Raw genomic sequence first — 22,831 nt, forward strand, 5'->3', positions numbered from 1 at the left:
AAGTATAGTCCTCTTCCCTTGATGTCTCCATCTTTACATTCCTCTTCCTATCATGTACATGCTTCTCTTCTCCCTCTCCCTTTCCCCTTGTGTCATAGTCTCTCTCTTCATTCCCTCCCCTTCTAATTCCTTTTTCCCCTCCCATGATAATGGTTCGCCCTCATGATCTCCTTTCCCCTATGGCCCTCGAGCATCGCCATGCTTAGCCTCTAGCCTCTGGTCTTGAATTCTTTTTCTGGCTAATAGAAATGGTGTGGCTGCTGGGATCGAAATCTCCATCTCCTTTCCCCTATGGCCCTCGAGCATCGCCATGCTTAGCCTCTAGCCTCTGGTCTTGAATTCTTTTTCCGACTTATAGAAATGGTGTGGCTGCTGGGATCGAAATCTCCATGGCTAGTGGTGAATCTTCTGCTTGTACCGGTCGCATTTGCAAAACTGTACCATCTGTGCTCCTTCTAAGCTACTGCGCATGCATTCGATTCACGTGTCTACTGTGTTCACCTGCGCGATAGTTTTTTGGGCTGCTGTGTCTTCTGGTCGCGGACAGTTTTCTGAGTTTCTGCAAAACTGTAACAGCAGATCCCGTGCCCCCCCTCTCTCTTCTCTTCTTCCTCTCCTTGTCTTTCTCTTTCTCTTCTCCTTCTCCTCTCCTCTCCTCTCTTTTTATTAAAGAGTAGGATTGAACCCAAGTCCTCCCCCTTCACAAAAGGGAGACTTATCATTGGGCCAACAAGTTGGAAGTGGTGAAAATGTAATGATTTTTATTTATATATTGAAATCTCAGGAACTGTAACTCTCTAACCGTGGGGAGTTTGCTCTTGCTAGAGGATTACCAAAGAGCGAGCAAGGAAAAGCGAGCGAGCCCAATTAAGCGAGCGTGATTAAACAAAAGGCAAGCGAGCAGCCCTTGATCCACTATATGATTAATCAAATTTCATTGGAGAGAGGAGTCATGTCCCAAAATGATATTGCTTCCCTCCTTCCTTCTCATGCTATCACATTAGACTCATTATGGAGAGAGGTTCAATAGTATATAAAATATATGATTCACAAAAACAAAGACTACTAAGTAGAGGGCACATTGTTCGAATTGCACATCTCCTTCCTTCTCATATATTTACATTACAATAAATTTGGCAAACAAACACATAGTGGTACTGAATACGAGATTTGAAAAAGAACTAACATTGCACACAAGTTTTACATTACATATCATGCCCGCCATGCTTATATGATTACATATTTCATACATGCATCATGAATACAAATATCAGGCTACACATATCCTTTCTCCCCATACTTGGTATCTTTCTCCATACACCCATCCAAAGAAAAGGAGTAGCCTACACCTCATATTAAATACCTCTCTCTCCTTACTTTCACACTGAAATCCTTATGGAGAGACAACAACATAGGAGCAGGTAGAATATAGCCAAAACGTGCTCATACTCTACATGTACATATCATGCCTTCCATGTTTGTAGAAGTACATCTTCCAAACGTCTGATCCAAAAAATGGAAGGCATGTAGAGTAAAAAGGCACATTACATCTATTGCATCTTCTACTATTCACCTTAAAGGCTGACATATCTTGCCTCTAATGCTTGCAGAAGTATATCCTTACTTCGATTACAAAAACATAGAAGGATCCCTACCTCTATAATCCGCATGTTCAACAAAGAACAATAGAATGTCTTTCACATCATCTAGTCTATGGAAGATGGATTTCTTTTTCCAGCCAGTGCTTGAAACACTCAATCTTAGTCAACGCTGCTTGATGCATAAACTGATGCACTGTATCACTCAATCCCAGCACTACAATGAACACAAAGTATATGTGCTTGCAAGGCATATAAGGAGTTTTACTTGTCTCCCTTTGAGTGAAATCAAGACATGTACAACGTGGGAATTCTGAAATTGAGACACAGTATGTTAACCCCTTGGAAATTGAACCTGATGTATGAATGTGGAAAAGATGCACCTCATTTGGAATAATAGTGCTCTCTCTTACAACCTCCCCATTCTCTACAATTGCCTTGCTTATCCTTTCTTTGAATTCTTTATTCAACCTAGTTCTCCATGATACAAGCTTTCCATCATGATGAGATGGGCGCACATGGCTTGGCGTATGGATTTTTTGCATACGAGATGGGAAGCTCATGACACCAATAGCATCATCAGTCTCAAATACAAATCCTGCCCTTACCAGGGTCTCCCTCTCATCCACAGTAATTGACGTCCCACATGCAACCTTCCACACACCTGGAGAGTTTCCAGGAACACCTTGAATGGAATTATCCACCTTCCATGTATGGGTCATAGTACTATTACAAAACCAAACAAATTGTTCTATCAATCCATTGGAATGTTGCCTTCTTCCCTTAAAGCAAGGCACTGGCACACCATTGCTTGCACTTCTACCAAGCGCATTGATCATTGCCCCACACCGTCTCCGACTTTCTGTCAAGTAACCAAAGCATGTGACAACACTATGTGCTTTAGTTCTCCTAATTGCCCAATTGGCATCATGAATGTTTGCCTCTCTACAAACTACCTGGTTTGTAGGATTTAAAAAATCAAGTTGTCGTCTTTTTCCAATCACTCTCTTTGTAGTGACAGTGATGTATTCAGGGTGATGACTATCAAGTGCATGGACCATAGTTGAACATGTAGAACTCCTCTTTCTTCTCATACTTATCGGTTCTGTCATCGGTCTATCCATCTCTGGAGAGTGTAAACCAGCCTCTTCAATCACAGTGTGTGACAAATCAACAAGCCTATTTCTATCTCCTTTACTAGATCCACCACCATCAAGTATTCTTTGTCGTAGAACATCCAAATTTGGACCTGTACCCAAGTGTTTTCCATTCAAAAAGGCATTATAGTGAGCACTCTGAAGGACACTCATTGCAAGATCTGCAGCACAAGCTTCATACAATGTTATGTGTCTTGCATACCCATGTGCTGCTCTCATGCTAGAGTGTTTTGTCTCCGAAAGATTTACTGTAGGAACAAACCCAGAATTTTTCTCTTGCTGCAAAAACATTCCCCCCCATTGGTTGACTCTAACATCCCACCAAGCCAACCATGTGTGGAGTGCTGGCAACTCACCCTCTTTCACATGCAATGGAGACCAATACAAGGTCAATGTTCTCTTGCATTGATCTGCAGAAGCAGCTGTCGTTGCCTCCCTCCATTTCCTACATAGAACCTTATGCTCCTCCTGAAATTGTGGCTTAATGCATCTTTTGGTATGCTCAACCATGCTCATCTCCCAGTGAAAACCACAAGTCCTTTCTTTAACCTCCATTACATTTTCAGGCCCACCATTGTAAACTGTGCGGATAGCAAGCCAATTTGCTCCTGCTCCATCTGCCATGAATCCTCGGAATTGAGGTGGTTCAAAACCATTCTTCTCCATCTGACTATTCAGAAGCTTCCAGAATTGCACTTGTGCATTGGTATCTTCCACCTTGAATTCACATATAGCTATTGTTAAGAGTCCCCTTATGTAAGGGTCATACACATGAGCACCCATAGTTGACCATCCTTTTACTCGATGGATGTGGTCAAAATGCACCCATTGTGATCCAAGGCTACCTCCTAGCCGCATTCGATTCACCAAATCAACCCCTGATCCTGGACCAATGGTCGACATTTTGAAAATATGTGGTTGTTGTTCATCTTGCAACTGCCCAGGAAACAAGATACTTTGCACATATGGATATCTGCATCTCTTTTTCAAACCCAGTATTGAATCCATTTCACCATCTCCTCCTCTAGCATCACATCTTGCACTTTGCACTATTCTCTGAAGCCTTCTCCTTTGTGTCATTGGTGTGATTGTATCCAAAACCTCTTCAAATTGTTGGTAATCTAGAGGTTCCATAGCAACCCCCTCCTTTGCAAGCAACATATCCATCATAAGGTCTTGTGTAACTGAGACCTCAATGTTTTTGCAAGATGAATTTGCATTTAGCCTAGCACGCATTGAAACAAGATCATCCACTTGCAATTCCTTTGCATGACTTTTTCCTTTCTCAACAGGATGGTCATGGAACCCAACATGCACAGCACATCTTATCGTCTTCGCTCTTTCATGAGGCAAGCAATAATATATGATAGCACTGCATTGATAAACACACTCTGGGATTTCTAAACAATGCTTGCAGACAATTGATCCCAAGGTTGGATCAATTGGACCAGGCATAGGTGGCCTCCTAAGCTTTCCCTTCCATTGTGTATCATTCAGAACTCCCATTCATTCAAGGTAAGGACAATGAATGTTACAGCATCTCAAGTATCCAGAACATCTACTCATCCTTACAATTCCATTGAAAAAGTCTTGTGAACATGTTGAATATTTTGTCCATACATGACCATCGGCATTTTGTTCCATTCCAGACATTGGAGATCCATCAGGCAAAGGGGGGAGTTCAAAGACAACATACCCATCATAAGTTTTAGGCAGTTCAACAACCTTCTCAACTCTAACTGCAGAAGTTAATGCAACATGCAAAGAACTATTCAAAGGCATCTTCTCTATAAGTGAAATAACACTATTCACTTCAGCATTTTGAAAGTCACTATGAGAATCTTTCCTTCTTATCACCTCAACTCTGAAGGTTGAATGTTGTTTTCCATTGATCTTGTACCCTTTTTGACCGTCCTCCAAGTCCACCAAGGGAAGCACTATGGCAATGTCATCCACTCCGATTTCTTGATGTAGACTAATCTCCTCATCCGCAAGGTGAAAGTGTTCCTTGAGATCTACTAGGGAGACCTCCAATAAAGGAGTGTCGTAACGAATGGACAATGTTTCTGATTCTCCAAAGCGAATGAACACAGATGTAGGCATGTTTTAGATGCACAAATGAACACTAAAGGATTGGCGCCACCCACTACGAGAACAATTTCATCAATTTGCAAGCGCAAAGAAGACGGAGCTCTAGAATAGCTAGCGGCTCTTGATTTACAAAAGAAGATGTAGCCAGTAGAAGAGTGTGATAAAAAATGACATTGCCAAAGAGGAGGTGGCATCAGAAGAGCAAACGGAAGCACAAGAGATGGAAATAGAAGAAAAGAGGTTGATAGAAGAGGACATGGCAGCGGAAGAGAAGATGTTGATAGAAGGACGAGATGACAAAAGAAGAGAAGATGTGAAAAAATTATGTCTTTGAAAGGTGGCGAGTTAGATGACGCCGTCACAATTATCTTCATAAAGGCTCCATGACATGGTTCATAATATCCATGAAAATGGTAATCATTTCACAAGATGGTAATCTGAATATTAAAGGCTCCATAACTTACAAGCACGAATCTGGTAAGAGGATATGTTTAAGAACAGAATCAATACTTGATACCTTCTGTCAATATGAATAGAATCAAGTATAGTCAAGATTTAGTGAAGATTTAGTAATAAATCCTTCCTTGACTCAATAGCTAAATCTGAAAGCGGGCGACTGAAGGTTGGGCGCAGAAGGCGAAACAATCTGAGGGAAGAACAACGAATGAAAGCAAACAAGGCGTGGACAGCAGAATGAAAATATCCGTTCCAAGCATTAATGGAGTCTCTTGGATCAAGCATTAATGGAGACTCTTGGATCCATGGAGACTCGAGACTCTGTAGTAATTAGCTTTTTTTGCCCGTCCTGTACTGGACGCTATGGAGGTTGAGCTTGCCAATGGAGAGGTGCACCTCCGGCACAGAACGTAGTATATGTACCGGAAGACATGAAGCTGAGTTTGAAATCCCATCAAGGTGAATCGAAGCTATGGAGGATCTTGCTAATGGAGGATTATGTAATCGAAGGAGGATTATGTAATCGAAGGCTCTCCATCATGTCGTTGGCACCACGAACATCGTCGCTCAAAAGAAGCCACGCATCTCAAAAGAACCCAAGCGCAAACAGAGAAAGAGTTTTCGTTAACAAGTTTTCTCAAGCGTATTCCTCTTCTTAATTAGCTCATCTTCATCTTCTTCATCCAAAAAATCTTATCTTCATCATTCAAAACTTTGAAACTCGCAAGAAATCTTCATCATCTCCATTCAAAATTTTGAAACTCGTAAGAAATCTTCATCTTTGAAACTCTGCGCTTTCGCCGCCTCACCACCTTCGTTTTGTCTTGTTACAACGTTCATCCACCCAAATTGAAACATGAAAGGCAACGTTCATCCTGCCTGACAGCCTGACCCTGTCCTCCAAATCCCGTTCAAGGTGAATTCAAAATTCCTGACAACAACTGAGAGGGCGTTCCCACGCCATCCGTTTGTATCCCTATTTCACCACATGTTCCCTCGCCATCCTCTGCGAAATTGGCCTCTGAATTCGGAGCTCCAAAGCACTCCACTAAAGTCGGGAAAATTGGTGATGTTACGCTTGATTTTCGTTGTTCCCCAAATTTCAAAACGGTTGCCTGGAAACCGGTTGTTCGTGCTCTCAAAACTTCAACAGTTCGTTTCCATCAATGTATCCTGCTTTTCTGAAGGTTGCAGTACGAAGCTGCCTTCACTACTGCTTCGTCTATACAGCTTGCCCTCCAACACTTCCCTTAACTTTCGTCAATCTCCTTTTGAAGAGCACTAAATCCCACAGCTATTCCTACTCCAGTTCAACGATAAGCTACTCGTGTAGGCAATCATCAAAGGTTTGTAGATGCGGCAAGCGTCCCTCAGACTCGCGAACATGCACAATACATATTTCAAAAAGCTTCGGAGTGACAACGTAGTGGAGGGACAAGGCGATGTACCAAAACACGCACACGTAGACTGATGAGAAAATCCGGTTACGTAAGAAGGAGAGCGTACGCAGAGAAGCCGATCATACTGCAAGCTAGATCATAATACATGCGTATGCACAAAAGCAAAAACAAGATTAGCTACATAGATTCAACTAGAAGCAAGCAAGCGAGCCTGCTTCCTGCGCCTCAACGGGGAGCACCTCAACTTTCGTCAATTGAAAGCAAGGAACGAAATAAACGATCACGGCTCACAACGTAGCGACAAGCGAGGAACGTCTGTTTCGGTGAAGGGTGGGAATGCCATTAAGCTCCGAATTTGAATGCCATTAAGGTCCGAATTTGCCTTTACGCCCGCATTCCTTGTTGTATCCTCTGCCTACGCTTTCAGCATGATCTGATAATACCTCTGCGGACTTATTCTTATTGTAGCCGCAATAAGAATAAGTTACAGTTCCAATATTGTAGCCGCAACTTTCTATCGCTGGAGTCCATCGAAGGTCTTTTCGTCGGCAAGAGGATGGCGCAAATTTTGCCCACCTCGCTCTTTTTCTGTTTCCCTTACATATTGTCATGTTCGATGTTTTCCTTACGTTGAACAGATTGGCGGAAGATGCGGTGTTGAATAAACTATTTTGATTGTGGTGGAACAGGAAGTGAACGTAATCTTTTCAGATGACGAGTCTTTCAGATTTGGGAGTTTCCGCTTGCTCTTTCTCTCACTTCGTCATCAGATGCATGACGGCCACTTCGTCTCTTTCTCTCACTGATCAGTCGTTCCAATTGATCTGCTCGTCCACCAAGTTGAGTACTTACAAGTTTGAAGTTACTAATCACTTGGATAGCCTATCTCTTGTCGGCAATTTGCACTCCAAAACTTTCCACAATAATTTAGCTTGGCTGAAGGTGTAGCCTTCCAAACCCTCGGTATCCTCTGCCTCCAAACTTCTGTGCTATCCATCAGAGTAGCCGTGTTCCATTTTATAAGAAATTTGCTACTTCAAATGAGATGTTTAAGACCTTTGCAGCTGTGATTAGCTGAGTGACGAGCAAACAAGATCTCACACTTCCTATGCATATTGGATAGCCGACTCCATTACTTACTTTAAAAAAAAGAAAAAAAGGAACACACCCACATAACACTCACACACCTATGGCCCTATCAAGGGGCACCCCGCCCTGCATCGGTGGGCAATGGGTCCACAACTTTGGCACTCACACACGCCAAACCCACACACCCAACCAGAGGCTAGGACTCCATGCTCGAGCCTCCAAGACTCGAAGGCGCTCCATTACTTAAATTTGCGCATGAAGGAGACACCGCAATACGTTAGAGTGGGCAACTTCTCTTACAAGTTTGAATTTCGATTGAACATAATCACACCTCCTTCACTCTGCCGCCAACTCTGCGCTTTCTCTTTCGTTCTGTCAAGATTTGAGTGGTTAAGAACACGGGCAAGATTTGATCGCCAGCTCACTGATCACATTGACGTGCAAAGCCGGATGCTAGAACGAGGCAGCCGAGTAGCCAGAAGGTCGTGAAGTTGAAGAAAGGAAGGCGAGATGTCGAGTTGCAAGCTTCACTTTCAGAAAAGCAGAAGTGATCGGGTAGAAGGAACAATTCACATGCTATGTACAAAAGATCAATTCTACTTGACTCTTGTAAACTGCGAAGCTCTTTTCCGGTGAATGATAGGCAAACTACAACCGCTTTAATGGAAGAAAGACGCTCTGGAAGGAACAGAGCGTTCTAGCATCCGGCTTTGCACGTCAATGTGATCAGTGAGCTGGCGATGGCGTTCTTAACCACTTCGATCTGGCAACCCTCCGCTCACAGATTGCGCTCTTCATTATCGTCTTCCCCCAAACGTACTTCCATCACTCTCTTCTCGCCATCGCTCCCTCCTTCTCTTCTCCCATCGCTCCCTCCTTCTCTTCTGCCTTCTGCCTTCGCTCCTTCTGCCTTCTGCCTTCTGCTATAGACCATCCTTCTGTCTTCCCCATCGCTCGCTCCTTCGCCATCGCTTCTCTTCTTCCATGACCCACCTCCACTTCCACGACCTCGCCTCCTCTTCCATGACCTGCACTCCCTCTTCGCTTCTCCCTCCTCTTCCACGACCTGCACTCCCTCTTCCACGACCCGCCTCTCCCTCCTCATCACCTCTTCCTCCTCTTCCACGACTCGCACTCCCTCTTCACTTCCTCGGCCCTCCTCAAGCTTTCTTTGGCCTCCTCTCTTCTCCTTCCATGCTCCACCTTCTCCTTCCACGCTCCAACCTTCCTCCCAGTGTGGTAGTTGGAGTGGCCGCCTTCTCCTTCCACGCTCCACCTTCCTTCCAATGTCGCCTCCACCTTCCACGCTCAACTCACCTCCTCATGAAAGGTCTCGTGCACTCCCATCTTCTCCATCTCCTCCGCCAAGGTACACGCTCCCTCTCCCACGCTTTTGTTTTTGGGAATTTCCAAGCTTCGTATAAAAAATTAGCCAAGCTACACACATCCTTTTTTTAATCTACTTTCCATGAGAAAGTGCAGTGCGTTGACGCACTGCCCTTTCTCATGGAAAGTAGATCAAAATCATTGGGCCATTTTGATCTACTTTCCATGAGAAAGGGCAGCGCGTCAACGCGCTGCCCTTTCTCATTGAAAGTAGATCAAAATCATGTGAGAGGAGCTATACTAAAAAGCATTGGGGGTATACTAAAAACTTAAAAAACTTTCATCAATTTTTGTCTATACACCTCAAATTGATTTCGAAATTGTGAATCCTTCTTCTCCTCACATCCTCATCCTCCAATTTTTCAATCTTCCAAGACCTCTCTAGTGAGTCCTTAAGCATTTGGAAGAGCCATGACGTTAGGAGCATTTGACGCGCTGTCCATTTCAATGGAAAAGGACATCTAAAATCCTCCATTGTATCTTTCATGTACCACCTTCATATTTGAGTAAAGAAGGAAATTTTGATGCTTGTGATACCAAATTGGACAGCATGTCAACGCGCTGTCTATTTCGGTATCCCAAGCATCAAAATTGGCCTCTTTTATGCTTCATAATAGAATTTCAGTGGGGTGGCATTTAGATGTTTTTTGCTTCAAAATGGACAGGGTGTCAACGCGCTCTCTATTTCGGTATCCCAAGCATCAAAATTGGCCTCTTTTATGCTTCATAATAGAATTTCAGTGGGGTGGCATTTAGATGTCTTTTGCTTCAAAATGGACAGCTTGTCAACGCGCTGTCTTTTTTGGTAGAAAGATCTTTACAATTTAGGACACTGACATGCTCTCACACTTGCAACAGTCTTCCTACAATAAGATTGGTTATTGGGATCAAGAATGCTGCCACACTTGACCTGCATGGTGACTTGAAAATAAAAATAGCTTCCAGATCCCTGAGTTACTATGTCAAGCCATCTTGTGTCAAGTCTTGCTCAATAGTGGCCTTGTATTGGGGTAGCATTTTATATGCCCTTTTCACCAAAATGGACAGCGTGTTGACGCGCTGTCCATTTTGGTAGAAATAACACTAAAATGCACAGTACTAATGTGTGCTTTCACAGTTGCATTCAACCTATACATTTTAATATTTTTATTAATATGAATGCTCATTGGATATAAGATCTCAAAGAGGAAGAGTGAAGTAGATATGAGGTCGTAATAAATGTCATCTATGTAGCTTTCAATTCTGTAAGTTATTTTGACCACAAGGATGATTATGCCAACACATTGTATGCTTTTGCTTTTAATCTGCATTCTTGAATTATGCCTCAAGTTAAAGGAGGAACTCCTTGATTGAGGAAAGTCCTCTATGGAAGGGGGTGAGAGTTTGTGGAATATTGGGAGAAATCCCCCAAAAGATCTCCACATGTACACGTATTACACAATACATGTATATAAATAGACATGCTTAAGTATTCATATACATGTTTGTGTGTTATACATTTATTGTATATTTATTTGTGTCCATATGTCATGTACGAAAATGTCAAGATGTATATATGGAAGTCTGTTGTAAATGTAAACATATGCATGGAAGATGTAGTCTCTTCCATTAGCAAATGAGTGCTATATGGGGTTGAGAGTTTGAGAGGTTATGTATATATATGCAGATATAAATTCATACATAGATAAGTTTATACATGCATACGTAAAACTATTTACATGTGTTTTCTTATTTGTACATAGAAAAGGATATGCATACATATGCATAAATATGTGAAAACAGATGTGTTTAAAGATAAATAAAGACATGTGTATAAAGATAGATAAATATGTTTAGATATTCCTTTATACACATCTATGTATAGGAGTTTGAATGTTAGCTCTATGTATCAATAATAGTGTATTAGTTTGACTGTTAGCTCTATGTATCTAAAATAGTATAGGAGTTTGACTGTTGGCTCTAAGATAAACTAGACCCTAAATGCATGTGTTCAAAATGATAGTGTAAACATGTATCTGGTTAGTGTTTAAAAAATTTAACAGTTGTGCTCACATTGAACTCTTGATCTTCATAGAATGTTTTGGAGAAGAATAACATGTGCCGTGAACAAGAGATTTTTTCTATAGTTTGCTATACTATATTTGCTCTTGGATTAGATTTTCATTGTCTTGCAATCTCATTTCATATGTGACCAGTGTATGAAAAGGTGTTATTTTTGTATTTCATTTCAGGATGACAGGAAGGAAAGGTAAAAAGCCTCAAGAGGCTCTGCCTCCAAAGTTAGCAAGAGGAAAGAAAATAGATCCCCCTGCCCAATCATCAATAGGTGGGACAGAAGAACCAGGGAGTGCAGTAGGTTCTGAGCCTGATACATCCTCTGCACCAAAAGATGAAGGACTAAGATTGGAGGAGGTTGAATTGGATGACACTGAAGTGCAAGTGGAAGGAGGAGGTGATGTGATTGGAAAATGCAGGATGCTTGATTCAGATCATTGTCCTCGCATTCCATTATGTAGATTGATCCCCTATGCACGAGTACGAGGACTGCGTGATGATGTGTCTTCATTAAAAAGTGCATTCCAAGTGGAGGGCTACCTTCCAGAGAAAGGATCTTTCATAGTGTCCGTTCGCAAAAGTGATGGGGAGGAGGTAGTAGTGACAGATGATATGATGGAGAGGTGGTCTCCCACTTGGAGAGATGTTGATGAAGAGTTTGAGAATGACTTGCTATCAAGTCATGAATTTAAATTTATGTCAAGAAGGATGTTTTTTGTTTGGGAGGGAGTTCATAGGACTACTGCTTGGATGAGTGTTATAAAGGATATCTTTCCTACAAACAAAAAACGACACATAAGAGTGGTTTGCACAATAATTGATCCTAGAAAAATAAGTGAGATTGCTCTATTGGCTGGCCTACAGCGCATGAATTCGTAAGTACTTTGATACCTTTTTTTCTTCCATTATTTTGTCTTGTATAATTCTTTATCTTCATTATTTTTATTTTGTACAAACGAACTAATCTTTTGATGTATCTTGTAGTATGAATGAGCATGCCATCGTCAAACCTAGCCTCCGAGACACACTTATAAATGCACACAACATTTGTGAGTGTGATCCTACGATATTTATCAAATCATTGTCTCCTAATGAAGTGAAATCCATAGAGAACTGGAGGGCTCATGAGAGTAAAGGAAAAAGACCCTGGTTTCCATTGACAAGAGGCTATCTTGCAAGATTGGTCTTTCAGGTTTAATGCTACACTTCTCTTGGTGCTTATTCTCTTTCATTTCTTTTCTTTCTATAAAATGAAATCTTTTGTGTAGGTTGAGTACAATACAGAGCTTAAAAAAGCAATTGATAAGATATCCACAAAGATGCCTATAGACCAAAGAACAGAAGTTGAAGGAAAGCAATGTGTCCTAATTCAAAAGAGAATTGCTGACAGGATGGGAAAGGTGAGAGTTTAATTCTTCTTGTTGTTACATTTTTTAATAATTTTATGCATCTAACATGCAATGCTTGGATAGGTTTTGAATTGCATAGATCCAGGCTTGGGTGAGGCCTGGTTGGAAAAGTTATTTGCCTTGCGATTTGATGGTCTGGACTCTTGTGTAACTTTGGAGAAGCTGCAACTCATAGCAAAGTCTGATTTGAGATTGGAGAAAAAAATTATTTTTCTTTCCTTGTTGGAGGCTACCAAACCAATGAGGGATATGTATTTCATGCCTGTGGGGGATGTGGAGTATAGAGGGTGAGTTGTTCCTTTCATAAATAAACTTATTTTGCAGTGTTTGTATGTATTATAGAAGTGCCATAAGTCTTAATTGTGTGAATACTTTGTTTTTCACTTGTGTAGATGGATTAATAGAGAGATATTTCTTGAGAAAGTAGAGACCCAGGCTTTGAAAGTTCTTGATGACTTGAGGGTTGTAACAACGATGGGCGTTCCTTTAGAGACACCAAAAGATTACACAATGCAACAGTACATGGAGGACATAAAATTAGAAGGAAGAAAGCATTTGTTCTTAGCTCTACGATCAAAGGATTCAAAGATTGAGAGTAAGGGAGGAAAGAAAGCAGATGGTCTCTCTGAGTTGGACATGGCCGCTCATAGGGTTGTCTACAGGTTGGTCCCTTTTAGTTTTAATGATGTTGCTTTTCTATTTGTTTTGTGAAGCTTATAACAACATTGAACTTGACAATCATTTTTATTTGTCTCAATTTTTTTGTGAACCTTTCTTTATATAGGAGGTCCAAATAATTAGTGATTGTTGATTTGTAGGTATCTTGCTCATTTGGCAAGAGAGAGAAAGATCTTAGAGATTCCAAATTTGTGCAAGAGTTGGGTGGAAATTGGTCATGCTGCTTGTATGTATCCTCCTGGCATGCACAATCACTCTCAATGGGAACTTGCAAATTGTCCTTGGTGGATAAACTTCCCCAAGGGACAAGTCTTGGTGCGTGAGAGAGACTTTCACAAGAAATATGCCTCATCTAAGGACATTGAAGAAAGTAAGGATAAAATGGGCGGAAGCTCTAGAAAAACAAAAACACAAGCACAAAAACAAGAACAAGCTCAAAAGAAAGGTAAGAAATATACATACATGTTGAGTTTCTAATGTTGTTTGTGATGAGGGTTTGGAATAGTATACTAATGTTATTCTTTCCTATCCATTTAGATGAGGAGCCATCTAGTCCACCAAGGCAAGATAAGGATCAAATGGAGCATGCAAGTAAGGTTCTAGTTTATTTTTGTTCTTGCTATCAGTGTTTCAAAATTTCCTTTGGTTGTGTTTGATATAAATTTTCCATGTAGGTTCACAATCTATCACAAAGTTAGTACAACATTATGTATTTCATAAGGCACAGTCACCGGATAGTCTATCGACTCGAGGTATCACTCCATTATATGCTTGTATGGTGGGTGATTACATAACCATGGGCATGGACTTTTCACAGTCCAAAAAAAATGAAAAGTATACTATTTTACATGAGTTTTTCATGAATGTAGTTAGCCCTGATCGAGACTACATGCGGTTGGGTAAGAAGATTAAGTGGGCTGCGGATTTTATATTGGTTGACTTTCCCACTGGATTTCCACTTGATGAGAGAGAACCCATCCCAGTTTGGAACCTCTTATTAGAGGACCATGTGCGTTATGGGCTTGCTGTTGCAGCAGCTTCATTATCAGATAGTGGTTGGCTGGCAGTTATATGTCCTATGGTAGGTAAGGTTTAAAATCTAGCACTATTGTTGTTATATGTCCTCTATTCTCATTTTTCTTGTATGAGATAGTGTCATTTGATTGTAGAGGACACTGTATTTCGTGGATGGAGTGCTTTGCATTTGTTCAAGGCTTGGAAGTTGTCAGACGTGTAGTCATTCATGATAAGCTTCCACATGGATACTGTAAATACCATGGTATAACTCTTAAGGTATGCTACAATTCCATGCATGGTGTGTTGTAATGCTACATTCATGAACTTTTTAATGTGTTTCTTTATGTGGGATTGATAGATGCCATGTTACATGTAGTATGCATGCTGGGTTTTGATGGTAAAATCATATATTTCATTTGTGTTCCATATGTGTGGTCACATGTAGTCTTTCATGCTATGATGCTTGTTGGCTAAGGTCATTCTTTGGTATGTGGTTCTCTATGCATGATTCACAGATGCAATCATCTATGTTGGCTCTAGTACGTAGAGCTAAGAAGACTCCATCAATTTATTTGGAAGAGAGTGTTCCACTATTTCAAAACCTTTCCATTGATCCGCTATCTGATTTATGGACTCACTATGTGCCTCTCAGTGAGAGGACAATAGTGCCTATGTCTTCTCAGATGGCTCGAGGTGGACTTGAGCGATGTTGCTACTTTGTTGGGTGCCTTTTGTCTCTCTTATGTGTTCCAGGAGGATTGGTTTTAGAGATGGGTTGTGGCACAGCTCCTCTCATGCGTGCTTGTCAGGCTACTGGTAGACCTTGTTTTTCTTTTGATTCAGATATAGCAGTATTATGGCTACCATTGTTGAGCCACTTGTAGCAGACCATTTCGGGAAACGGGTGAGGTCAGAGCATGATGGCGATGGGGATGAAGATAGAGTGGATCCCATCACAAATCCATATGATGATTAGTATGGTACTGAACTTAGATCTTTCTTTGATGACATTTGGATATTTTTGGATTGTTGTTATTGTGTCTTTAACGTTTTGACTTACTATGGTTTCAAATGTATGTTTGATTGTAGTTTGTTACCATGCTATGCAGAAGAAATGGCAAGATTCATGTCAACTGAAAGAAGATATGATGAGAGGCATTCAGATAGGCCACGAGCTCGCATTTACTTTGTTGATGATGAGTGTCAAGAGGAGTAGAATATGATTTAAAAGACCATTTTGATGAGAGCTTGGTCATACTTGTGAGAAGAAGTCCCATTTTGAATATGGTAATATTGCTCTTTGGGGTGAGCTAACAGTAATGTGGTAATATTTCTCTATGTATTATGCAATCCTATGCTTTCAAATGATACTTGGTTTCTCCCACATATGGGTGAAGTGGTATTAATGTTATTAAGTATAATTTCAAGCAATGTGGATGTTTTGATTGTAGGAAAATAAAACCCATTTTGAATGCAGAAGAATTGTTGTGTATGTGGCAACCCCACGTTTTGAAGTGACACTCCACTTTCTTTTGATTACTAATGACACATATTGGAAGTTACATTATTGAGATAATTCTAATCAATTTTGTATCTTTTCTTGTACTATTAGTCCAAAACATCACTTTTTGACCTCGGGTTTGTACACAGGTCATTTGACACCCAAATCATGTCAACTTCAAGAAACATGTATTTCATAGACACAATGTATTTCACATGCACAATTTAAATGGGATAGGAAGGACAAATACAATTACCATTTAAGAATGCAAAATGTACAAGATGTTGTGCTTGGATAGTTAAATACGATGAAAACATTAAAAAAGGTGTGAGATATGTTTGCAACTTTATATGAGGCAAATGAATACCTAGGATCTTGATGAAGAGAAAGCAAATCAATAAAAACTTTTGACATGCATATATAGTGAGACTCATAGGCATGAATATACAACTTGCAGCCATATGAGGGACTATGAAATATCAATAAATTGTGCAAGTCATCGTCAATAGACTCACTAAAGTATATGAGAATTGAGTTGTTGGAAAAGTCTTAGTTGCTTTAGTCTCTCCTGTGCTACCAAGTCCAAGTTACATTATCAAGATAATTATAATATATTATCAACTTGCTTTACTCTCCCATATATGGAAAGTAGGTTAAGTTTCATTTTGGAGATTCTTCCCAAATAGTGGATTTCACAAAGCTATGTTGGCTACCTCTATAAGGGATTGTGGAAAAGATCGCTCGCTTTTTTGAGCCCGCTCGCTTTTTCTTGCTCGCTCTATCGACTACCTCCTCTTGCTATAAAAAGCAAAAGTACTTCATTTCATGTGCTCTATTCACATCTCCTGCTAGATCGCCGATTCAAAACTTCTCCAAGCTCACTTCACGGACGTACGCCACACGAGGAGGGTGGATATATATGTCACTTCTTGATGCATTTAAGGATTTGGTGCCTGGTCCTCCGCACCTTACGACTACCAATGCAAGAGATCTCTTCCTTGATCTTCATGTCGACCTTCAATGGCTGATTATCTAGTGCATTGTTCAAGGAGATGACGGGTGGAATGACACACCGTGGATGATTCATGGTGAAGAACTACTGATACGCTGGGAGAACTTTGATTTTACTTCTACTCATTGTGCAGTGATCGACTACTTACTGCTTCAGAGGTAATTAAAACAATGTCCTTCATGGAAGGGTGGGATGCTCCCCAAGCTTGGGGGGAGATTTGGTGCATCTGCTTGTTAATTCCTGTGGATAAGCTCGTCCTAAATGGTTTATTCTCAATCTCACTACAAAGGTTTTTAGGCCTCGGCTATGGTTGGTAATGTTTCGACCAAGGAATCGATTTGTACCTAATCAACCTTCTGTGCCTCATTTCGAGCTTCAATTTGTAATTCTTTTTGGTCTAAAGATAAACTATCAACAAAGGATTGCAAGTTTATTTGGTGCTGAACGTTTGGCTCAAGTGTTGAATTCTCCTCACCCTCTCCTCCTACCTATCTTGGACTACCGAGAAACTTGGGATGTTCGAATTTTAGTCTTAGTGTGATGACATCTTGGATCCTTCAATTTGATGGAGCTTACAAACCTTCGAACAAGGCTACTTCACTGGGTGGTGAGGAGTATTGTTACAGCAAGCCTGCAAGTACTTGCAATCAAGCTGAGTACTCGGCGCTCATTTTTGGGCTACAAAAGGCACAAGAACATCATGCCAAGCAACTTGAAGTGCAAGGAGATTCTCAACTAGTCTGTGAACAAGTTACTGGAAGGTGGAATGTGCGGAACAAAGGCTTGGTTCCATGACATCAACAAGCATTGGAACTTTGCAACCAATTTGAAGAGGTAAAAATTTAGCATTTCCCTCGTGATGTGCAAGCTCTCCAACTGTTGACATTTGTCATGGCATTCTTGTTTGCCTTGATGAATAACCTCATCCAGCGCCGTGTCTCTAACCCTCGCTTGTAAAGAGGATGTGATATCATGAGGGTTGGTCCTTTTAAGATTGTCTATGTGCTATTCTATGGGGAAGATTCTTCCCATGTAGTATTTCACAATACACCAGTCACACCCTACCCTGCCTATGTATGCTTTGTGGATGTATCTTCACCCAATTTTCAGTTCAAGCTCCCTCTTTCTATTGTTTGTCCATAGATTAGCCTCGTCTTGCCACTCTCTTTTCCATCTTCCAAGCATGGCTGACATTCTTGTGTTTTGTGGATGAGTGGAAGAAAATCCAAATGAGTATCTTGTTGCCTTCAAGTACCGTTGTGTTTCTCTCAACTTTCTTACTAAAGATAGATGGCTGTTGGTTCTTCCCACATTTCTAGAGGGTTTGGCTCAAGTGTGGTATGAGAAGCAGGTTGAAGACGTTCGCCAAAGCTGGCCAAGGTTGACAGCGGCAATTTCTCTTGGGATGAGGATTGTAATCATGGGTTTGCACAAATCAAGAATGCTTTGGCTTTAGAACCCATTCTATGCAATCCAGATTAGTCAAAGACTTTCTATATCAATCTTGGGTTTAGTGAGCACACTCTGGCAAGTATTCTTCTCCAGCAAGGGGAGGATTGGTTCATGTATCCCGTTCGATTTGCTTCTCGACAATTGCTCGACACTAAGCGATGCTATTCAGAGGCTGACAAGCATGCTTTGTCTTTGGTGTTTTGCATTGAGAAATTTAAGCATTATGTGGCTAGAAAGTCCTTCATTATACTCACTAGCACTGGTCTTGCAAAGCAGGTTCTTCAATCACCAAATCCCATGGGCTGGTTGGCCAAATGGCTGGTAGTTCTACAAGAATATGATTTTTCTTTCAAAATTGTAAAAGGGGGTTGTTACAACTTGAAGAATGCTTTGATTGATTTAGAGGAGTGCCTTGATGTAACCCTTGTAGCGGCCATAGAAGCTGGGGATCCATGGTATGGTGGTATCTATAGGTTTCTAACTGCTTTCTCCTTTCCTCCAGAAAGTACTAGCTATGAGAGAAAGAAGATCCACAGAGACAGTAGGCACTACACCCTCCTTGATGGGGTGTTGTACCGTCAAGGCATGGATGGGGTACTAAGACGGGCCATTAATGCAGATGAAGTGCCTAAGGTATTGAAGCATTATCATGATGGATTTTGTGGATGCCACTATGCCAGTGACTATACAGCTAAAAAGATTTTACATGATGGATACTATTGGCCGACCTTGTTCAAAGATGTCACTTTGCATTGCAAAACCTGTGAACCATGCCAATTCTTTGGTAGGAAGGATTTGCATCCTGGGCAACATCACCCAGTGATGTCCATCCATCCGTTTTAGAAGTGGGAAATAGATTTTGTCGGGCCCTTGCCCAAGACTGCCCGAAAAAAGAAGTATCTTTTGGTAGCTACTCAGTATGTCACTAAGTGGGCTGAAGCTATCGCCCTCCCTGCTGCAAATGGTAAGCTAGTTTCAAATTTCATATTTGAACGTATCTGTACAAGATTTGGGACACCCATGGAGATTGTCTCTGACCATGGGAGTCCATTCTTAAATGAAGTAGTGGAGTTACTCATGGATCACATGGGTATTGATCATCACACTTCTAGTATCTATTATTCGGCATCCATGGGTCAAACTGAGTGGACCAATGGCCTCCTTTGTAAAACCATGGGAAAAATGGTTGCAAGGAGCAGGAGCCAGTGGGATCAAAAGGTCACTGAAGCCGTGTGGGCTTACAACATCACTCATAAAACATCTATAGGTCACACTCCTTTTGAGTTGGTGTATGGTACTGGGGCCGTTTTACCACTAGAGATAGAGATTCCAGCCTTGAGATTGGCACAAAAACAGAGGATGATAGAAGATGAACATGTAGAGGCTAGATTGGTACAACTTGAGAAGTTAGATGAAACCCGACACCTTGCACTACACCAAACAGAGGTCCAAAAGAATTGACAAAAGGCCCGCTTGGATGCTAAGATTCGTAAGGGATGGGAAAGACACTTTGTTGAGGGGGATGTTGTGCTATGCTTTGATAATAGATTGGACCACCGAATGGATAAGAAGTTTCTGCCACTGTGGACTGGTCCATACAAAGTCATCAAGGAACATAGCAATGGGTCTGTACAAGTACAGGAGCTGCATGAACCATATGGCAAGAAGGTGGTCAACAAGCGTTACCTCAAGCCTTTCTTTGTACGTGATGGACCTAGGCATGGAAATGCTGTGCATTCCTGCCTGGGGGGGGGAACTATTATGGATAAAATAGTCTAAGGAAAAAGGCATTAATAGCTGTGTGTGTTTGTATATGTGGGAATAGTATAATAAAATATGGTGTGCATAGGGCCCAGGTTTGAGGTGACAGGGCATGACCATGTGCCACCCTTCCATGTAAGAGGACCCATAAGGTGTATATAAAATAGGTGGAGATGGATATTATATTGAGTTATTTTCTCCATATGGGATAGGCCCATGTGGGGGAGGTATAGAAGGTCCAAGAGAGCAAGTTAAATAATGGGGAAAGTAGGATGCGGTGGCAAGATTCCTTGTGCCAACCCTCCACTTGTCCTTCTAGAGGTTTGAACATATTATAAAATTAGGAAGAGACCAAGGGAGTATCATAGAATTGAGATATGGGGCTTGATTTATGTGGAAAATTGAGGCAAAGGGTTGTCGCACACAATTGAGAGTGCATAACTGCCTAGCCCACATGGGAGACTTTTCCACACACACCATGCATGTGGGAGGATACATTAATTAAGAGAGACCCCCTCTTTTGGCTATAAAAGGAGGGGGCTATTCCTTGATGAGACACACTCATTCTTGTAAAGCCACCTAGCTAGTACTTTGATATTTCCCTCTCATCCTTTCTTTCAAATAAAGTATAGTCCTCTTCCCTTGATGTCTCCATCTTTACATTCCTCTTCCTATCATGTACATGCTTCTCTTCCCCCTCTCCCTTTCCCCTTGTGTCATAGTCTCTCTCTTCATTCCCTCCCCTTCTAATTCCTTTTTCCCCTCCCATAATAACGGTTCGCCCTCACGATCTCCTTTCCCCTATGGCCCTCGAGCGTCGCCATGCTTAGCCTCTAGCCTCTGGTCTTGAATTCTTTTTCCGGCTAATAACACACACACATGCACAACATTCTCTAATTTAAACCAATAAAATTTGAAACCAAATGCAAAATAAAGTAGGAAATAAAAGGATAGTTTACAAAGACATGTCACAATGTAGCAATATTATTTATATTCTTCTCACATAATGTGAACTCTAAATCAAATTTTATTTGCATGCACACTGAATAATCAAGTCTTGCTAAAATTTGAAAAGGCTGATTATTTATTATTTAATTCCATATGAGATATCTAAAGTCAATATCATGTCGTTGAAATGTGTTTTCAAGTAGGGAACCTTCCAATTCAAATTGAAGTACCTTATGGTACCCCCAAAAGTTCCCTTATGGTACCCTAAAAGTTCCCTTATGGTATCCTGAAAAGTCCCTGGGGGACCCTAAAAAGTATATTATGGTATCCAAAAAGTCCCTTGTGGATATTAAAAGTTTCTTATGAGACCCTAAAAAGTCCCTTGTGTTACCTCTAAAAGTCCCCTATGGTACCTAAAATATTCCCTTATGGTACCCTAAAATATTCCCTTGCAGTACCCTAACAAATTCATTATGGTACTCAAAAAGTCCCTTGTGGTGGTACCCCAAAAGTTATCTTATAGTACCTAGAAAGGCCCATGTGTCAACCTACATTTGGTACCTCTTCAATGTACTTGATTGTACCTTTTGAAGTATCTTATAGAGTCAAAGTACCCCAACATACCATCCAAGAACCAAGGTACATTGTAGAGCATCCCAAAAAGTCCCTTGTGGTACTCCCAAATGTTCCTTATGGTACCTTAATAATTTCTTATAGTATCTTGAAAATTCCCTCACAGTACTCTAGAAACTCCCTTATGGTACCCCAAAAAGTCCCTTTTGGTACCCTGAAAGTTCCCTTGTGGTATTCAAAAAAGTCCCCTATGGTAATCTACAAATAAACTCTTGGTACATCTTCAAGGTGCTAGATTGTACCTCTTGATGTACCTTATAGAATCAAAGTACCCCAACATACCATCTAAAGTACATTGTAGAAGTCAAAGTACCCCAAGGTATGTTGAACTAAAAGTACCATATTGTACCTTTGAAGTACCTCATGAAACTCAAATACCTCAAGGTACTATCCAAACTACCTTGGGATATGGCATTAGCTGGTCAACCGGTCATCCGAATTAAATTCCCAAATTTTATAGAGAATTTTCTTTTAAAAAAAATATTTTAATAGTTTTTAATTCCCAAAATAATTCCCATCGATTTAATTCCCCATCTAAGAGATGCTTGCTATAGAGAGGTTGATAAGCTTGTTGGGAGTCTGGAATTTCCTTGAAAAAGCAAAATGTCGTTGTATTTTGAAATAATAAAAATCTTGTAGACATTTCTTGAACTTGTGGATATTCTCATGGTGCTCGTAATACCTGATTTTGTATCAAATTGCTTCCATGTTAGTACTTAAATGTTTTAAGTAGCCTGGTGGTTGAAATCTGATAGTTAACTATACCCAATCTAAAGAGCAATAGCACTATGCAACAAATTTTAGGATAGCACGGCAATAGTGTAGGGATAGCATGGTAGTAGTGCAGGATTAGTGCAAGATAAGTTATCACCAATGCAATGGTTGGTTGCACTAGAATATGAACAGGCACTACATGGTAGTTTGCTTCTATTATTACAAGATGAATGGATTCGTTATGGAAAACCAGCAAGGGTGGTTGTTGGGATATACTAAAAGAAAGCATGGGATGAAATATGATGGTTAACAAAATGATAAACAGTCTAAAGGGCATTGTTTTAGTATAGCAATGTGCAACAAATTTTAGGATAGCATGTCAGTAGTGTAGGGATAGCACGGTAGTATTGCAAGATAAGTTATCGCCAGCATGGTGGTTGGTTTGCACTAGGATATGGACAGCCACTAGCATGG

The 22,831-nt window shown here is 40.8% G+C and overlaps 1 protein-coding gene across 1 annotated transcript; it reads left to right on the forward strand.

Moving 5' to 3' along the window:
• The first annotated feature begins 13,700 nt into the window (after positions 1 to 13,700).
• On the forward strand, positions 13,701 to 14,415 carry LOC147900354 (uncharacterized). The gene is made up of 3 exons (XM_087376627.1): positions 13,701 to 13,764; positions 13,857 to 13,910; positions 14,189 to 14,415. The coding sequence occupies exons 1-3, from the start codon at positions 13,701 to 13,703 to the stop codon at positions 14,413 to 14,415; spliced, it is 345 nt and encodes a 114-aa protein (XP_087232753.1).
• The last annotated feature ends 8,416 nt before the right edge of the window (positions 14,416 to 22,831 follow it).

This window comes from Dipteris shenzhenensis, chromosome 7 (assembly GCF_047967505.1).
Source record: "Dipteris shenzhenensis isolate YYH24624 ecotype China chromosome 7, Dip_SZ_1.0, whole genome shotgun sequence".
Classification (NCBI taxonomy): domain Eukaryota; kingdom Viridiplantae; phylum Streptophyta; class Polypodiopsida; order Gleicheniales; family Dipteridaceae; genus Dipteris; species Dipteris shenzhenensis.